The sequence below is a fragment of the Cyprinus carpio genome, chromosome B25 (assembly GCF_018340385.1).
Source record: "Cyprinus carpio isolate SPL01 chromosome B25, ASM1834038v1, whole genome shotgun sequence".
NCBI classification, from domain to species: domain Eukaryota; kingdom Metazoa; phylum Chordata; class Actinopteri; order Cypriniformes; family Cyprinidae; genus Cyprinus; species Cyprinus carpio.
In genome coordinates, this window is record NC_056621.1 from 14,184,049 (window position 1) to 14,202,054 (window position 18,006).

Sequence of the window (18,006 nt, forward strand, 5' to 3'; positions counted from 1 at the left end):
ATCCCAAAAAGCAAACAAAACATGGTTTTTGATGAACACGTAACCATATGCCCCAAGGTCAAAAGTCCTTGATTAGCACACTCGCAATAAAGCTCTTTGGCAGCTCACATTCTGAAACACCGCCACAAAGGTTTTCTGAGGTGATGTTGACGTTGAAAACAGCATCTAAAGCTCCTTAACAGCTAATCTGCTGAAGGAACTCTAAACTGTATGCCAGAGCCGCAAAGAAACGACATCTACTCAAACCTTAGCCGTACAGTCCGGAGTTGAATGCAAAAATGATTTCAAAAACACTTCAATAAATTTATTACTACAAAAATATACATTATTTTACACACACACATTGAATTCAGTTTCTTTTTTAATTATTTTAAATTACATTTTTTTAAATATTAAAATTTCATAAAATAAAACAAAACACTCATAAAAGACTAAAAATCTTCTTTTTCTTCATGTCAGCATGTTTAGTTTCCACTACAAAGAAATGAAACGGTAAGACCGCTTGAGAAAGAGAATGTAAAGACATTGATTGTAAGGAAGTGTCATTAGTTTGTCTCAGTATGGGTTTTGCTGTACCTTTGTAAACTTTTTGCTCACCAGCATACTTTCGCACCGCTTTAACCACCTCCACGACAGAAAAAAAGTGTGACTTTTGGCGTACTTTACAAGAAACGGCTGAAGCGAAAGCTTCTTCAACCGACCTCCACCCTCCAAGCTCTTAAAAACAGGCTACACTGACAGGCCAAACAGTATTTAGCACACAGCACAGCTCACATTTCCACAGCAGTAGAGTCCATGTTGTATTAAACAAACACGTTCTGGCTTGTCTCAGTTATCGTAACTTAACAAGATCTCAGTGGGTGTTTTGAGATCGTGAGAGAGGCTTTTTTTAACTAGTTAGGCCACACTTCATCTCTGCAGTGCTTTGCCCTCGAAGGATTTCCACACCACCTGGCCGTGAGTCAATAAAGGCTGGCTCACTGCAGAAAGTCTTAGGTGTCCTTTTGCTCTCCGTCTTGGTCATCCTGGCCGCCCCACTGACCTCCACTTTTTCTGAACACATCCTGTTTTTCATGGAGAGGAGCTGGATGTCTGAATTCACATTGGCGACTGTGTGACGTCGGACACCAGCGGTCCTTTCCAAATAGGCTTCACCCTCGTGTTCGATTAGAGGTGCCAGGAAAGACTCGTGGGCGAAATGTGTCACCATAATCTCAGGTTGACTGAGGTGTGGAGTGGCAACCAACCTCAGGCCTTCCAGATGATCCTCTGTGGGGGAAGTGATTATGATGCTGGTTAGATTTAACACTGATAACAACATGCGTAAATTAGACTAGGATCAATGACGTGAATATCTGTTGGTTTCATCAGTTGGTTTTCACGAATATATTTATTGACTCTAAAAATGTCATGTGGCATAATCATCAATAAAATAACTGTAAAGCCCATGGTACACTTCGTGTACTCCACAGTAATGGGGGTTAAAAAGTTTTTAAATAAAATAATAAAGTACACAAAGTTTACAAAATTATCAATTCATAAACATCATTAGGTTTTTGGGGAGTTGCACCACATGACATTTAAAAACATCAACTAACTTCGCCTTCTCATAAAATGGTCAAATTATCTGATATTTTATTAAACTTGTTGATCTTCATGCTTTTTGTGCATTTTGGTTACACCATATGACTTTTATTTATTATTTTTATTAATTATAATATTGTTTTTTCAAGGTACAAAGACATTTTTACAAATATTATGAATTTTAAAGTTTATGGGGAGTTGCACCACATGACAATTTACAGAATTAACTTACTTTGCCATAAAATGGTCAAATTATAGTTGTAAATATAGTTGCAAATATATTATTCAAATATCATGAATTATTAATTAATAAATATTATTTCTTTTGGGGGGGGGGGGGGGGGTTGCACCACATGACATTTAAATAACATCTTGAGCTTAAGACTTCTAACATTTTTTCTGCATGTTGGTGCCACCATATGACTTTAATTATTTTTTGCTATATGACTTATATTCTTTTAATTATTAATAATATATTTTCAAAGTACAAAGACATTTTTACAACTATTACAAATTATAACATGTATGGGGAGTTACAACACATGACATTTTATTAATAAATTAACTTTGCCATAAACTGGTCAAATTATAGTTGTAAATATAGTTGCAAATATATTATTCAAATATCATGAATTATTAATTAATAAAAATTATTTATTTAGTTTTTTTTTGGGGGGGGGGGGGGGTTGCGCCACATGACATTTAACCACATGAATTAACGGTCTTGTTATAAAACTGTCAAATTATCTGATATTTTACAATAATTATTGCACCTTTTTCTTTATGTTGGTTACACCATATGATTGTAATTTGATGGACAAAAGTTTTTTTTTTATTACTAATAAATTTATAGTGAAGCTGTTTTGTGTGTGTGTGTATATATATATATATATATATAATATTAGAAATTTAAACAAATATACAAAAAAAAACATAATATTAAAAGGTTAAGCCAAGCTACTAAATAAATTATTCTTTTAATGATGCTTTTGTCTTCATGATATCCCGTTTCTGTATGATATTTGGACAGTTATACCAACCTGACAGATTTGACTTTAGTCCCCCTTTAGAAAATATAATAATACTTTTTTTATTCAGGAATTTAAATTATGTTCATCATAAGGGTGTATTCAAGTCACTGCACAAAATGAATTGTTAATGCTTTTTTGAATACTACATTAATTGACCCAGACAAAGAAAGGGCATCATGTCATTGAACACCCCCCCCCCCAAAAAAAAGAAAGAAAGAAAGAAAGAAAGAGCACCTGAAGAGGAATCGCTTGGGTTCATGTAGAGGTAGTTACTCAGGTAGGGAGATATAACCATGTCCACTAGCCTTTCGAGCCGGAAATACTCTTGCGTAGGTCCATTAGGTTCATGAATGCCCTGCCCCCAAAAAAGAACATCTTGAAAATAAGGATCCAAAACAAAGTGCCGACAATCACTGCTGGTAGATGAATAGTTAAATATCTGGGTTCAATCCCGAGACAGCTGACAAGTGGGAGTAAATGAGGAACGGATGACGCATCAGTGTGCTTCATCACCATTATGGCCTTAAGCATGACAGTGTATCCCTGCGGTATTCAGCCTTGTTCTGGAACAAAGCTGACAAATTTCTTTTGTATGGAGAAGCCCTATTTGAAAAACGAACGCTGGGTCAAGGTGCTTGGTTTCATGGAGGCTCTTCAAATCTCCTCTGAGATTACAGCAGCACAAAGCAGATCCGTATATGTTCCCACACCAGCACTGAGGGAATACTCTCCTAACGTTCATTTATCTTCATATCTCTTCTTCATACTCTCACCTGTGCATTAACAACATTTTGCATATGTTTGCGTAACATTTATGTCTCAGTGGTTGATTTTTATTAAAATAGACAACTTTTATTCTTGTGTTATTTTAGTAATATATATACTGTATTTTTTTGTTATGAATTTAACTTTTAAATTTTTTACTTTTCAGACTTTTAAATTGTTATGTGCTTTTTAATTTAAGTGCTTGTCATTTTAATTTTTTTCACAAAATATTTATATTTAGCTTTAATAATTGTATTTTTATTTTTTTTTTATTTAGTTAGTTTAGCAGTTCAACTTATTTTATATCAATAAGTTGCCAAGGCAAAATTTGTCATTTAAGTTTCATTGTTCATCTAATATTTATTTTTGTTTTTATTTTATTATTTAGTTTTACTTTTAGTTACTAATAATAATATGATGGTCAAATTAGAGGCCTAAATATCTATTTATATATACCTTTTTGTATATAAAATTTTCAGGATTTATCCTAAAATTGTTATTACATTTTTAGAATTATTAAGATCTCAACAGAGATATTATAAACACAAACAATTTATATTCAATATTTATAGTATGAAAAATATTTATAAGTACTTGCCTAATTGATGCGTGCACTTATATCAAAATTAACTGAATCTCAGTTGTGGCATAATTTCTACAACAACCATTTTTCACCCTGGACATTTTTTTCATATGTTACTGATGAACACTTTACAACTCAAATAATGCTTTTATTTTTTTTAATTTTTTTTTTTTTAAGTCTTAATATTAGTGCTATTATGACATGTTAAGTTTAACATTTCTGCTTTTTAACACCTCATTTTATTTTAACACAAACTGACTGTGTCTCAGTTTACACTTACACAACCAATATTTTTTCACCTAAACATTTTTTTTTTTTTTAAATGTTACTTTACTTGGTTACCAAGGAGAAAAGACAACAATGTCAGTGAAGGGTGTGAGATGAAATATGAGACTCTTCTTGTGCTTATTGACTTAATTTGCCTCCTTTTGTTTAAGCTGACAAAATACTTTTGAGCATCTAAGACAAACAAAATGCTAGTTCTAAAGCTATCAGGACCAAAACATTTCCAAAAATGTTTAAAATGTAATTTCCATCTCAAAATTACAGATGTGGTGGAAATGTTCATGATGCATCATAGAATCAGACATTATTAGTGCACAAATGACCTTGTGAGAGCTCACCTGCAGGATCAGCAGCATCTGTGTGATTGGAGGAGGAAATGAGGAGCCCTGAAACATGTTGTCCACTGGAAGCTTCAACAGAACCATGTTCCTGAAGCCTAGCAGAGCCATTTGCCTCACAGTCAACTCCTGACCCTAAACCAGCCAAAAAACACCAGTCACCATAGTGTCGGTAACTCAACGCCAACCCGCTACTTTGAATGCTAGGTGAGATCATTTTAATACCTGCACAGGGTAGAAAATAGCTTGAAGAGTTGGCAGGATGTCTGTGAAAAACCTCACCCACATCTCAGACAGCGCTTGGAGACGAGTCTCATCTGGGCATGAGAAATGAGACAAGAATGCAAGGAGCGATTGAATTACACACATCTGTATAAAACCTTATTAGAGCTGACGCAGGCCATCAAATGCACCAATAAGACCAATAACGGGTTCAGCACTCACCGTTATGAAGCTGAATCTTCTCCAAAATATACGTCAGACCCTTATTCAAGAGCTGATCCTGGACAAAAAGAGTCATGCGGGTACTTTATCTGGTATATTAATTACAAGTTAAGCTCATTTGACAGAATTTGTGGTGTAATGTTGAGTAGCACACGCACACAAAAAAATCTTACAGTGAGGCACTTACAATAGAAGTGAATGGGGTCAATTTGCAAATGCTGAATTATTTATTGTTTCAATACTTCAGCCACAAGATATGTTGTGAGGAAGTTGTGGCCTAGTGGTTAGAGAATTTGACTCTTAACCCTAAGGTTGTAGGATTGAGTCTCGGGCTGGCAATACCACGACTGAGGTGCCCTTGAGCCCCCAACTGCTCCCCGGGCGCCGCAGCACAAATGGCTGCCCACTGCTCCAGGTGTGTGTTCACGGTGTGTGTGTGCACTTTGGATGGGTTAAATGCAGAGCACGAATTCTGAGTATGGGTCACCATACTTGGCCACATGTCACATCACTTTCACTCTCATGTAAACAATATGAGAGTTAACATGATTTTAGTATAAATAGAATTCTTACTAGAATTTCTTTTATAACAACATAATACCATAAAACCCTGAAACGACTGTAAAAAAATGACTTAAATACCTTTACAGCTCAATTAATAGATATTTTAACATTAAGTATTAATATTAGTGCTTTTATATTTTAAAAGCAATAAGAGTACAACTGAACATTAACATAATTCCAAAAATGCTGTCAATTAAGCTTTCTAGTTAACAGTCAATGTTCTGGTAATGTTAGCTCAAAGGTACGAACAAACGTTCTGAATATCATTCACAGTTCTCTGATCTTTAAAGGGATACTCCATCCCAAAATGAAAATTTTGTCATTAATCTCTTACCCCCATATCGTTCCAAACCTGTAAAAGCTTACTTCGTCTTTGGAACACAATTTAAAATATTTTGGATGAAAACCGGGAGGACTGTGACTGTCCCATAGACTGCCAAGTAAATAGCACTGTCAGTGTACATAAAAGGTATGAAAGTCGTCGTCAGAATACTCCATCTGCCATCAGACGTGCAATCTGGGTTATATGAAGCGACAGGAACACTTTTTGTAAGCGAAAAAAACAAAAATAATGACTTTTTTCAGGATTTCATCCAAAATATCTTAAAATATCTTTTTTCAGGATTTCATCCAAAATATCTTAAATTGTGTTCCGAAGACAAACGGAGCTTTTACGGGTTTGGAACGACATGGGGCTAAGTGATTAATGACAACATTTTTTCATTTTGGGGTTGGAGTATCCTTTTAATAACCTTCTCCAAACTTTAGCACTAAAATAATATGTATACATCCTTCATGGAATGCTTTTTTTGGTGGAAGTATTTTAGTTGGATGTTCCTCTTACATTTTCTATATGTTAATACTCATTTCAGAATGTTCAGAAAACATTCAACACCAACAATTCCATAATGTTTGCAAAACGTTTAACCAAGAAGAAATGTTTTTAAAAAGTTTGCAAAATGTTCTTAAAATGTATTTTTGTTAGCTGGGTTGAACCTGGAATATTTACTAAATTTTTAATTTCTCATCAAATGCAACTATATTTTTGAAATTCACTTCATTATGTCTTCAGAAATGAAAACTATATTACCTGAAAGTATTCAGTGATAAATGATCCCAGCTCGGTCCTCAAAAGCCATCTGATGAAACAGTTAAAATGCTCGGTTAGTTACACACACCCTCATAAACAAAAACTTTTTACTTTTTCTCAATTAATAAGAGTAAAAATCCTGTTGCCTGCCTGTAAAAAAAACTCCACACCAAAACAAAGCTAGAGTGTTGTGGGTGGTGGCCATTTGCTTGCTTTGTGGTTGTTGCTAAGTGTATTATTGGTCATTGCCTACTGGCATGAGTCAACCATCTCTAATCTTGACTTTAAATCATTGTATAGGAAGTGAATTGAGTACATGCAATTCTCTGTATTACTTTCTTACCTTATGCTTTCATTCAGGGTGTAGAGCTCATTGGCCTGTAGCCCCCCACCTTGGAAGACTTTAATTACAGCTGTTTGAACACTGCAAAAAAGAAAAGCGTCAGTTTGTTGAGAAATCAGGAAACTAGGCCTCATTCAAGTATCCTGACCGCTGATTTGCAAGCTAAGAAAAATCTATGCAAAACATCCCTTTATATGCATAAAGACTTTGTAAAAACATTTCAAAATCCAGCAATGTCACCTGTGTCAGGGAAATTTTTAATCTCTGTTTTAGTGTCTATAGACAGCGTTTTTGTCTGCTTGCCAGCAAACCTTCACTGCCCGCCATCCAACCGACCACTTCTGACTAACATCCTGCTCTATACTTCCTGAGAGAGGGGCAGCAGAGGTCCCATTTCCAAAAGGAAGGGGTAAAGGCAAAGGCTGCTGTCTGCTTCCTACACCAATGCCTTAAAACGTGCGACTCTAATGGGTTTTCCCCTAAAGACTAAATATGGCATGCAAAGTGTGAAATCATATATGAAAAAGCAAGGTTTCACTTTTGAGTCAGAGGAACAGTGACCGTAAACACCGCCCTTTCTGACTCAAGTTTATTTCAGGGCTTCCTAAAAGCAAATTTCAAAGCTAACGTTTTTTTTTTAATTCGTTGTATCAGTCTTTACCAAAACAATTATCCATTATTTGGATATATTTTTTGATTTATTACATTTCATTTATTTCTACAATGACTTCTACAGTCACCTCTATGCGTGATAATGTTTTTAATCGCTGAAATAAAATTACAATTTAAAATAAAAATTGCTGAATTTTGACATTTTTAGGGGGACATACAGTCATATATGTCAGTTATTGTCCTGATATAATTAAAAAATAAGAGAAAAAATAAAGTTCTCATTAAAGAATTGAAAAGAAACAATTGAAACAATTAAAAAGATAAGTAGTTTGGCATCATTTTTTATTATTATTTCTTAGAAATAAACTTTAACAAAATAGCTACATTTTATCAACTTTTATCAACACAAGTCTCTTAAACATATTTGACCTGTTTATGACAAGATAAAGTTAATTCAGGCTTTAAAATGTCATGTGATGTAACTACCAAAAAAATAAATAACATTTATGAATTAATAATACTTGATATTTGTCAAATAACCTTTTTTTTTTAAACTTTCAAAAAATGATACAAAAGTTCATCAAACTCATATAAAACCAACATACTGTAAAAACAGGTTACATTTCTTATATTAACGTGCCATATGTGTTGTTATGACAATATAAATTTAGTTCATTTTGCAAAATGTCATGTGGTACAACTCCCCAAAAATAATAATAATAATACTTATGAATTCATTTTTTACATCAAAAATCTATTTAAAATATAGATTAAAAATCTATTTAAAAAATACTTTGACAAACTATATTTAAAGAACTTTCATTCAGAAAATGATGTGTACATTCTCTCGTATTGACAGAGTAAGGAAAATACGTTATTACCTTTTCCTTGATGGTTACACCACACGACAAGTTTTAACAGGTTAAATTAAATTTTTTCATGAAAATAATTTCAAAGCTTTCCATCTCGCATGAACTTACCACACGTTTTTAAGAGTAGCTTAGCTAAAATCAGATTCGGGATGTAAAATGTCATGTGGTGCGACTCCTCCAAAAATGAAATAATATTAATAAATTAGTAATTCATGATAAATGTAAAAATAAACTTGACTATGGAAAGTATATTTAAAAAAGTTTTTGAAGTTAATGATTAAATAACAACAGCTTTGTCATCTTTGAATGAACTTTACCTTTAAAAACTCTTGGTTGTGTCTATAAAAAAACCCCACAAATCTCATGGCAATTAATGAAACAATGCCTTTTCTCTCTCTCTCATCTTTGGGAAAGGGAACCACCCACCTGTTCCAAACACTAGCATTGGACAGCTGCATTGCTGGCGAGCTGGCATGAAAGCGGGCGAGGTCGGACAGCACAGGCGAGCTCATGAAACGGGGCCTGGGCTTTCGGAATGACCCCATGGTTTAGATGAGATGAGGACAGGCACGTGCTAGAACAAATGTGAGAGATCAAGTCACGTTACTGGCAAAACTTCCCACAAGGTACACCGAAAGAGTGACGCAAACAATGCGAGATACAACCGCAAAGGCAGTTGTTTACATGGTTCAGCTGCGGTGACTCATTTATATAGATGCCTGTGTCATAATGAAAGCCACACAGAACGTCTACGACACAAACAAGCATACTTCCTTTGATGTGCAGCCTGACATGAGACTTCCTGGTGAACCGATGGCTGCGCTACGCTCGCGCACAGAGGTATCTGATAATCGCGAAAACGGCAGTTAAGATGCAGTTAACCAGATGCCTGTATCAGATGCTGACACGTTCAAACAGTGCTCATCTTGGTTTCCTATGCACGAATGCTTCCCAGAATTCTGACTCAAGCTGTCTCGCTCACAAGCTGCACCCTTGATGGCATCACAACTTGATCCCACACACATCTGATACCAACTGTAAACTTACATATTTATCCCATCTGCCTAATAATAGGTTCGCCCTGTTCCCACACTGACAAAAACAACTACGTTGCCACGAGAGGGCAAACAATGTCTCCAATTATGGGCTGCATTGTAAAGCCTGTGATGGGTTAAATTGGTATTTTATCCACCCAGCAAGAAGATGGCAACATCAGATGGTGCACCGAATCTTTTCCATTTGCTGCAAGAAAATGAGCTCATTCGCAGTCTAACATTCATGAATGAAAATTTTATGCATCCATACTCACCATCTGCTAATTACGAGGCCAAAAACAAGTCAGACTCCCACTGCAGTTGATTCACTCCATGCATAATTTGCATGAATTGAGCTTATGGGGCGCCTCTGGTCATAAATCACACTAACTAAGACATCACGTTTCTGCCCGGCTCCTTAAGAATAATCTCATTCTTTCAGTTCTGGTATATTAATTTATTAGGACTTGGGCTGTCTGGTGGTGAGATGGTTGACTGGTGAACTTCTAATAACAGACATGAGCAAGTACTCAGGACAGTTAGGTAATGCAATTAAGGCTGCAGCATCTCAAAGCATGACCGGCGGAGAGTAAACAGCCTCATTTATCATCCGCGTTCAACTGCTGACCTGGCTTAAGTACATTAAGTGGACACTCAAAGTCAACTTTTTGAAAAGCCGAGAACAAGAACTATAAAAATAAATGAACTGGTTTTAAAGAGCTGGTGCATTTAAAGCATGTGTATGCTAATATAGTTAGTGTTCTTGATGTTAACAGGTCTTTAAAGTCTTTTTTTTTAAAACCCGTTTACGCCAATAATGATAAATGTAAAGTTTATATATTCATTGTAATTCTATGAGAACAGTTACGTCCAGAAACAAGTGATAGACACAGGTTGCCAGATTGAAGACACACAAAAGGAATGAACGGAACTGACAAGGGAAGGCGATGAGCCATACACTGTAAGTTGATATAAATTGTTTTAATATTCCTCTGGTCATAGAGTTTTTATATGGATGCTGAGGCTTAGAATCTTCGATTTCTGACCCTGTCTGATTGCTGGCTTCCATGGCTGCAATACGCTGTATTTTCTGTGAACTGGCAACCTGGTGGGTCAAAATACTTTTGGGTAAACTGGCAGTTGGCAGAATCACACAGACCAAAACAAAACATTCTGACACGGAATGCACATTTCAAAGTAGAAGAACTAGCTGTGATCTTTTTTCTTAGAAACAAGTACATGAACTCAGCATGTTTCCTAAACATCTGCAAACATATTATGGTATTTTTATGCTTCAGTACAGCCAGTTCTTTCCAATTAATTTAAAGGAATAATTTACCCAAAAGAGAAAATAGGCATATTTAGTCACCCACATGTCATTCCAGACCTGTATGACTTCTTTTTTTTTTCCGTGGAACATAAAAGAGATATTTTGAAGAAGACAAGTTTGCATATACACTGAAGGTATTTGGCATCCACAACCAAACTGGACGCCATTGACTTTCACTGAATAAACATTTTTTTTTTTTTCAAAATATCTTCTTCCGTGTTTCACAAAAGAGATTAAGGGTGAGAAAACAGTTTTAATTTTCTGTCATTTTAATAGTATTTTTGCATTAAGTAAAAGGCAAAAATGCTTTCCCCGAAGGTACCTATAAATCATGCCTAAAAATGTTGTCTATGTGGGTAGCTCACAATTTTTGAGGCACAGAATGAAATATCCCAGTTAAGTTATCTACTCAAACATTTTATAAAAAGTGAGCTTTTCTCTGTAACACTACCTAATAACATTCATTAAGGACAGTAACTAACATTACTAGATTTTATTCATTTATTATGTTATATTAGTTATAGTTTATTCATTATTTATTCTACACGTTTCATTTATCTTCTCTACAGATTCTCTGGAGTATCTTCATTGACCTTCTACAAGTCTAGCGTCTACTGAGTAAATGTTTCACTTACCAGCTTGTTCTTCTCAGTCCTAACTGAGAGTTAGTTTAGCCACATTGTAATTTCCGCGACCGTTCTCACACATTTAAACGCTCAGTGCAACTTAGACGAACGCTACCGTAACAACCCATAGGCTACCCTTAAAGATAAAACTTCAACCCTCAAGCCCTGTTTATCAACTAAGTATTCATCGGGTGACACAAGAGAGCAAGATGCTTCTCTGTGGGCGGTCCATGGGAGGAGTTTGCTGTAACTCTTTCACACATGCAACAAGTGTGCAGCGAGTCCGAGTCATTTCCGCGAATCGGCTCTCTCGAACAGCTCGCTTCAAAAACATTAGAGTGATTCTTTATCCGTCATGACGCCATCACGTGCAGCGCATATTGCTGTTAATTACGTTTCCCGTCAAAGTTGAACGATTATTGCAGTGTGTCGCTATTTAGCTCATAAACACAAAGTCATTAAGAAACAAAATATAATCCATTTAGCCTACATCTAGGCCCATATTTTTGGAATAATCCCGTTTTATTGCGTTGATAAAAACTTTTATATAATTATTTAAAGCAGTCCTACGTTTTATTTTAAAACATTACTTCTAGGCTGTTCAATTAATTTACTTTTTGTTATATCGGCCAAATCTCAGCATCACTAGTTCACAAGGATCTGAGAAATAGACGAGTCGATTCTATAAATCAATTGACTCGAGAACCGTTTGGAGTCAGATCGCTTTTGTGAACTGATTCACTGAAAACATCCGACTCAAACGAAAGATTTGTTCACCATTCGGACATGTGTGTTCAACAGTTGTGGTTTGATGCACGCATCGCCATTGTCTGCAGACATTGGACCAGAATTTACCATATTCATACTCTGTGGTTTTCTTTAATCCCCAAGCATCTTCACTATGTATTTAAATTCAAAAAAGCAGTCCAAGACGACACGTCGACAATAACTTTAGCCCATGCAAGCTTTTTTCCCTAAGATCAACTGCTGAGTCGCATACTGAATTTAGAAATGTAATTAAAGATTTGACAATGACAACATGATCATCTGGCAAGTATGCAAAATGACTTTCTGTGCACGATCCCCTAGAGGGCAGTATCGCACTGCACATGAGTTTTAGTAGCATTCAGCACTTTTTAATTTCCCAACACGTTGAAATGTTGTACAGTTTGTATCATGCAGCATAACAAGATGTAAAAAGCTTTAAAAAAAAAAAAAATTAAATACTTTTACTAGCTGTAAAGCTAAAAATAATTGGAAGCGAATTAAGCCTTGCAATTTCATGTTACAAATATTCGAGCCTTACTGATTTATTTATTTATTATTTTGGAAATGCCTAACAATAAACATCAAAATAGATAAAATGAATACAATTAAAAATAAAATAAATGTCACATCTTGCTACAACTACTACTAATTGCAAGCAAATAAGTGCAAAAAATAAAAAAATAAAAATCACCTTTTGGTCAGGCAAGGGACGATAATTGTCTGAACCAGAGCAGGAAAATAAAGAAGTAGTAGTAGTTGTTCTCTGTGACCGGTGGTCTTCTCATTAGTTTTGGCAAGGCCTTCCCAGCAGTGGCACAGGGGTACCGTTGACCTTGACGGCAGGAGTCCCGTGTTAAACACTAATGAGAGAGACGTTCCCAAGCTTATCTACAGTCAAACAAAGGGGAAGTGGTCTAAAAATAAACTGAACACATTAATGAGTGATCTGCAGGTAGCGAAGGCGGTGCTCTTTGTTTGTTCTTCACTGAAGGTGTGGATTTGTACGTCCTGCTGGGAATCCAGAATGGGCTTCTGGTTGAAATAATGAAGATCTGTTCATTCTGACCTGCTGTTTGGTACACTTACATCTGGAAATTGCTCTCCGAGGCTGATCCTCAACCTTTTCCTTTTCAAATTGATATTCTTGACATGATCCCTTTGAGAAGGCAAGAATCTAGGAGATGTGCCAGCACACACAAAAAAAGCAGCTTTGAGAATAAGACAATACCCCGCTCGTGTTCCAAGCCCTCCACGGGCAAGAAGAAAAAGTGGCAAATTCAAGCAACAATTAATTTGCCAATATAATCCACTTCTATTCCCTGCCAGCAGGATTTATGCCAACTCTGCACATGAGAGCCATGAGGCTCTCTCTGGGCAGGAACAATTTCATCAGCCCTCCATGATTGATGAGGAGAGCAATGAATCTCTGGAGCAACAAGGCAGAAACAGCCTTTCCCTCTCTCACAGTCCCTGTCACCTCTGTTTCCCTGGCGATTTCCTGCTTTCCACGAGTCTTCTGCTCTCGTCACTCTCCGACATTTCTTTCCGGCCTGCTCTTTTTCTTGTCTGGGCCAATGTGCTTAGCATATTGTCTCATACATGGATAACAGATCTAGTTAGTGAGATAATTGTACTAAATGTATTAGTTACAATGTAATCAGGGGCAATATTGATTTAGAAAAGGATTTAAAGCCACACAAAAGCAATTTGTTCTTCACTTAAAAAGTTTTGTAGATAAAAAAATGAATCGTACTTTTGAAAAAAGATGACATAAAGACTCTAGTCTTGTCAGTAGTCTAATAAAACTTTCTTTTGAATATATATAGAGCAGGTCGCCACATTTTGAGATTTATCTTGGTATCCCCTATTTTTGGAAACTTTCACTATTGGAATATATTAACAGTGTCTGCGAATAGTGCATCTCTATGGAAGCTTTTTTCTTGCAATTCTTTTTCAGTCAGAATTGTGAGATACAAACATAGGATTGTGAAATACAACCTCGCAGCTGCATGAAAAAATTTTGAATTGTGGGATAAAATGTTGCAATTACCTTAAAAAAAAGAATTGTGAGAGGTAAATTTAGAATTCAGAGAGAAAAATCTTGAAATTGCAAGATATAAACTTGGAATTCTGAGTAAAAAGTCAGAATTTTCAGAATGTAAGTATTTTTTTATCCCATGGCAAAAACGATCTTCAATATGTTTCTAAGATTGCATAGAAAGTTAAAAACACTTGTGTATTTTTGCTGATGAAATACAGTTATTTCAGTAGGAATCAAATGCGCCACAGGTTAAAATTGCTCAAATGGATTCGTTGCATTGACAAACATGAAGCTGCTTGGTTTGAAAGGGACTTCAGTGTGTGCTGTGCCTCAAACATCGCTACACTATTTACAATAAAATGATTCTGAAACAGTTGCAAGTGGCGTACACATCAAAAAATACACATCAGCTTTAACACCTGAACTTCAAGAATACCAGTGAGTCAAGTAACAGCTAGAAAAGGGCCATGAGGGACAGCTAATCGTGTTATATATTTATTGAGACCACAATAGACTTTACGGGTGGGACTCATGTTGACGTTATCCATGTCCAAATTTAGCTCCATTATTAAAATGACTATAATCCATCAAAGCGAATCAGCCCTGCACTTGCTTTCACTGTAACAGAGGGACAGTTCACAATGAGGACTTTCACCTTACATGCCATTATAATGAATTAAAACGATGATGAAGGAGTGAACTTTACGATTTCAAAAGCTGTAGAAAATAAAAGTGAATTTTTCAGCAGTTGTCTGGTTAGCTCGGGGTTGGCCTCAGATGCCATGACTGATTTATGAGGCATGTACTCCCTCACTGACACCTCCCACTTCTGCACGTCCTCCATCCCAAACATATCAACTTATCAATATATCTGACACTTACAAATTTTAGCATTATATATCAGGCCTATTTTTAACAGTTTATTTTATTATTTTATTCAATATGATGTTTCTAATACAAATATCAGTTTGATTTTATTCTGTAAGTATGATGTTTATGTTCCGATAGAAATCTCATTGCTCTGGTCACACTGTTTGGTCAACTGTTGTCTTATGTTTTTTCTTTTAGAGCTCACCTGACTTAACAGCTTTTTGGGTGCAAAGGTTACCTCAGACCTTTCATTTGAAAATAATGTTCCTGGCAATACAAAGACCAAGGTTGATCACTGCCGCAGTGCCCTCCAATTGTATGAACACACATCTAGTGCCCTGCTGACACTCCAGGAGAAAAAGGACTGATAAGAGTGAAGAGATAAAGAAGAATGGCAGCTAGGAGGATCCTCTGGGCAGGCAACCAATTACAGATGACAGCATCAGATTGTGTGTGGTCTCTTTCACCATCAAAAGACAAAACTCCCTTGACGACTGGCCACAAAAGGACCAAGGACACCCCACTCAAGACACGCTGGAAGGAAGAAGAAGAAGAGACATTTTGGAGTCTGAAAAGTTCTTCAAGTCATTTGACCGTTGCAGAGAAGGTCTCGTCAGGCTTTCTGTCCCCATCTCACTTCATAAACAACAAGAGAGTCTCTCCATAACATCTAAGAGCAGAAAACAGAAAGACAGATACCAAAATAATGATGTACAGCTGTTTAATGAAATGTGTCTTATTCCAGTTAATCTTTTGCCTTTGGCTACTGGTCTTGATTCTTGAATATTGATATCTCGAATATACTTCTTTTTATAACAAGATTCAGTTTTTGAAATAACTTTCACCAAGACTAGATTATTTAAAAAAAAAAGAAAAAAGATTTTTTTATTTTTAATACAGTAAAACAGTGATCTTGTGTGTTGTTATTACATTTAAAATGTTCTTTTTTAAAAAAGCAATTTATTTCTTTGATGCAAAGGTACATTTTAATCAGTCATTACTCCAGTCTTCAGTGTCGCTTGATAATTCAGAAATCATTCTAATATGCTGATTTGCTTAAGAAACATTTCTTGTTATTATCAATGTTGAAAACAGTTGTGCTGTCTAATATTTTAGTGGAAATGGTTACACTTTTAGGATGCTTTGATGAACAGTAAAATAGAATAGTAGAAAAATATAATTATGAATGTCTTTACTGTCATATTTGATCAAATTAATGCATCCTTGCTGAATAAAATAATAGTTTTTTTTGGTTAAAATTTGTAACTAATGCATTATTAATACTTACATACAAAATTACATACTTAGACAATTTATAAGGTAAAACTTTATAGTGTAAACAAGTTTTCAAACACTCACCTCATCTTCTATATTTTGGACAAACATTTATATTTCATATTTATATTGTAGGATGCTTAAACAGCAGTTTTGATAGCGCCACAGTGTTTACACTTTTAAAGAAAATCAACCTACACTTACTTACAGTTGTCTTTCTACATTCATCTCGGATAGAGAAAACTAATTTAACATTGGAACATTTGGAAATGTTTTAGCGCTACTTCCAAGGACTCAATTTAATGCAGGAATAAACAAGCCAAGTTTTTATCTGAATGCATTTTGCATTACAAATAGATAGAACTTAAACTGCAGAAGGCCCAGTCAGACTTTAAAAACCTTGGGAGCCAGATCATGTAGGCCTATGCTACCTTCCATTTGACACGCTACGTCAATATAAATGGTTTTTAACAAAGCACTTTATGAAAAAATAATGAACAGGAGATACAGGAATGGTATTATAACTCCCCGTTATTTCATTCCAAACAGTCTCAGGATAATAAACAATTCCGTTTAATTCAAAACAAGTAATGAGAAAGGGACACAAGTGCAATTAAGTCCAAACTGCACAACCATAATAATGACATAACATTCGGTAATAACTGGTTGCATAATCACATTAGATGTTATATTCATTTCGACAGGCTGTATGAAGACATACTTCCTGTCATAAGCAGAGTGACAAGGACCTTGACTGCTCCCTCAGGCCCTATCAGATCGGTGTCGTGCATCCTCAATCCTTCTTGCGGCACACGTTGCTTTGAAGGTTCCTAGCTCTTAAGTGGCTGAGTAATGTTCTTCTCTCATGACATCTCCTTGCCCCTTCCACTAAACGCAGTATATTGTCTCCTCGGTGAAACTGCATGATGCTCACTCGCAAACAATTTTGATACGTGTCCTGAATGAAAACAAGCCGAGTAGTCTCTCGTGAAACTTTAATGAGCTGTAAAACAAGAAAATACATGCCTGTTAGAAAAGAGTCTGGACTCACTCGCCACGTTACAGGTACCAACTGTGAAAAGAGAAACAGAAATTCATGGTATTATAATACGGGCCGCTTGTTTCTAAACAACAAGAAGAGGAAAGTTGGTGCTGAAGGTCAGTAATCTCCACTCTCTGGGGTCTCAGAAAGCTGGGATGTTGTGATGGAAAGGAATGAAAAATTATACAATACGAAATATTTATTCTCCTTTCCTTCGGCAGGCTGCTTTGAAGTAGTTGTGATTTCCCTCGGGGGTCACCGGGGGCCAGGGGCGGACAGTGAGGGGTTTCAAAAGAGGTGGGTCGAGGGCTGTCTGCTATTGTACACAATCATCTGAGCAGACCAGCAACCCAAGCTGTAGGACTATGAATTATAGACACACGTCAGACACCAGCGTCGACTCTCTGCCCCAGGAACCCACCCACACTTGATCTTCTGATCCTTCAAAGGGACGAAACTTAGCATGTCATAAATAAAACCATCAAAGTCCGTCATCTCTCACGTGGATG

General features: G+C 35.9%; 1 protein-coding gene and 1 long non-coding RNA gene across 3 annotated transcripts; one reads left to right on the plus strand and one right to left on the minus strand.

The window, feature by feature from the left end:
* Positions 1 to 299: 299 nt before the first annotated feature.
* On the minus strand, positions 300 to 9,745 carry LOC109050935 (proline-rich protein 5-like). Of its 2 annotated transcripts, XM_042753036.1 has the most exons (10): positions 9,559 to 9,745; positions 9,282 to 9,355; positions 8,938 to 9,085; positions 7,028 to 7,108; positions 6,685 to 6,733; positions 5,031 to 5,088; positions 4,812 to 4,903; positions 4,587 to 4,721; positions 2,850 to 2,970; positions 300 to 1,269 (listed from the first exon to the last, which is right to left on the minus strand). In XM_042753036.1, the coding sequence occupies exons 3-10, from the start codon at positions 9,054 to 9,056 to the stop codon at positions 890 to 892; spliced, it is 1,035 nt and encodes a 344-aa protein (XP_042608970.1). In that variant the 5' UTR covers positions 9,057 to 9,085; positions 9,282 to 9,355; positions 9,559 to 9,745; the 3' UTR covers positions 300 to 889. The 2 variants fall into 2 exon arrangements, with proteins under 2 accessions (XP_042608970.1, XP_042608971.1); XM_042753037.1 differs by lacking the exon at positions 9,282 to 9,355.
* A 190-nt stretch (positions 9,746 to 9,935) lies between these two features.
* LOC122142418 lies at positions 9,936 to 16,038 on the plus strand. Its single transcript, XR_006158593.1, has 2 exons — positions 9,936 to 10,506; positions 15,379 to 16,038. It is a non-coding gene; the product is annotated as an uncharacterized LOC122142418 (long non-coding RNA).
* The last annotated feature ends 1,968 nt before the right edge of the window (positions 16,039 to 18,006 follow it).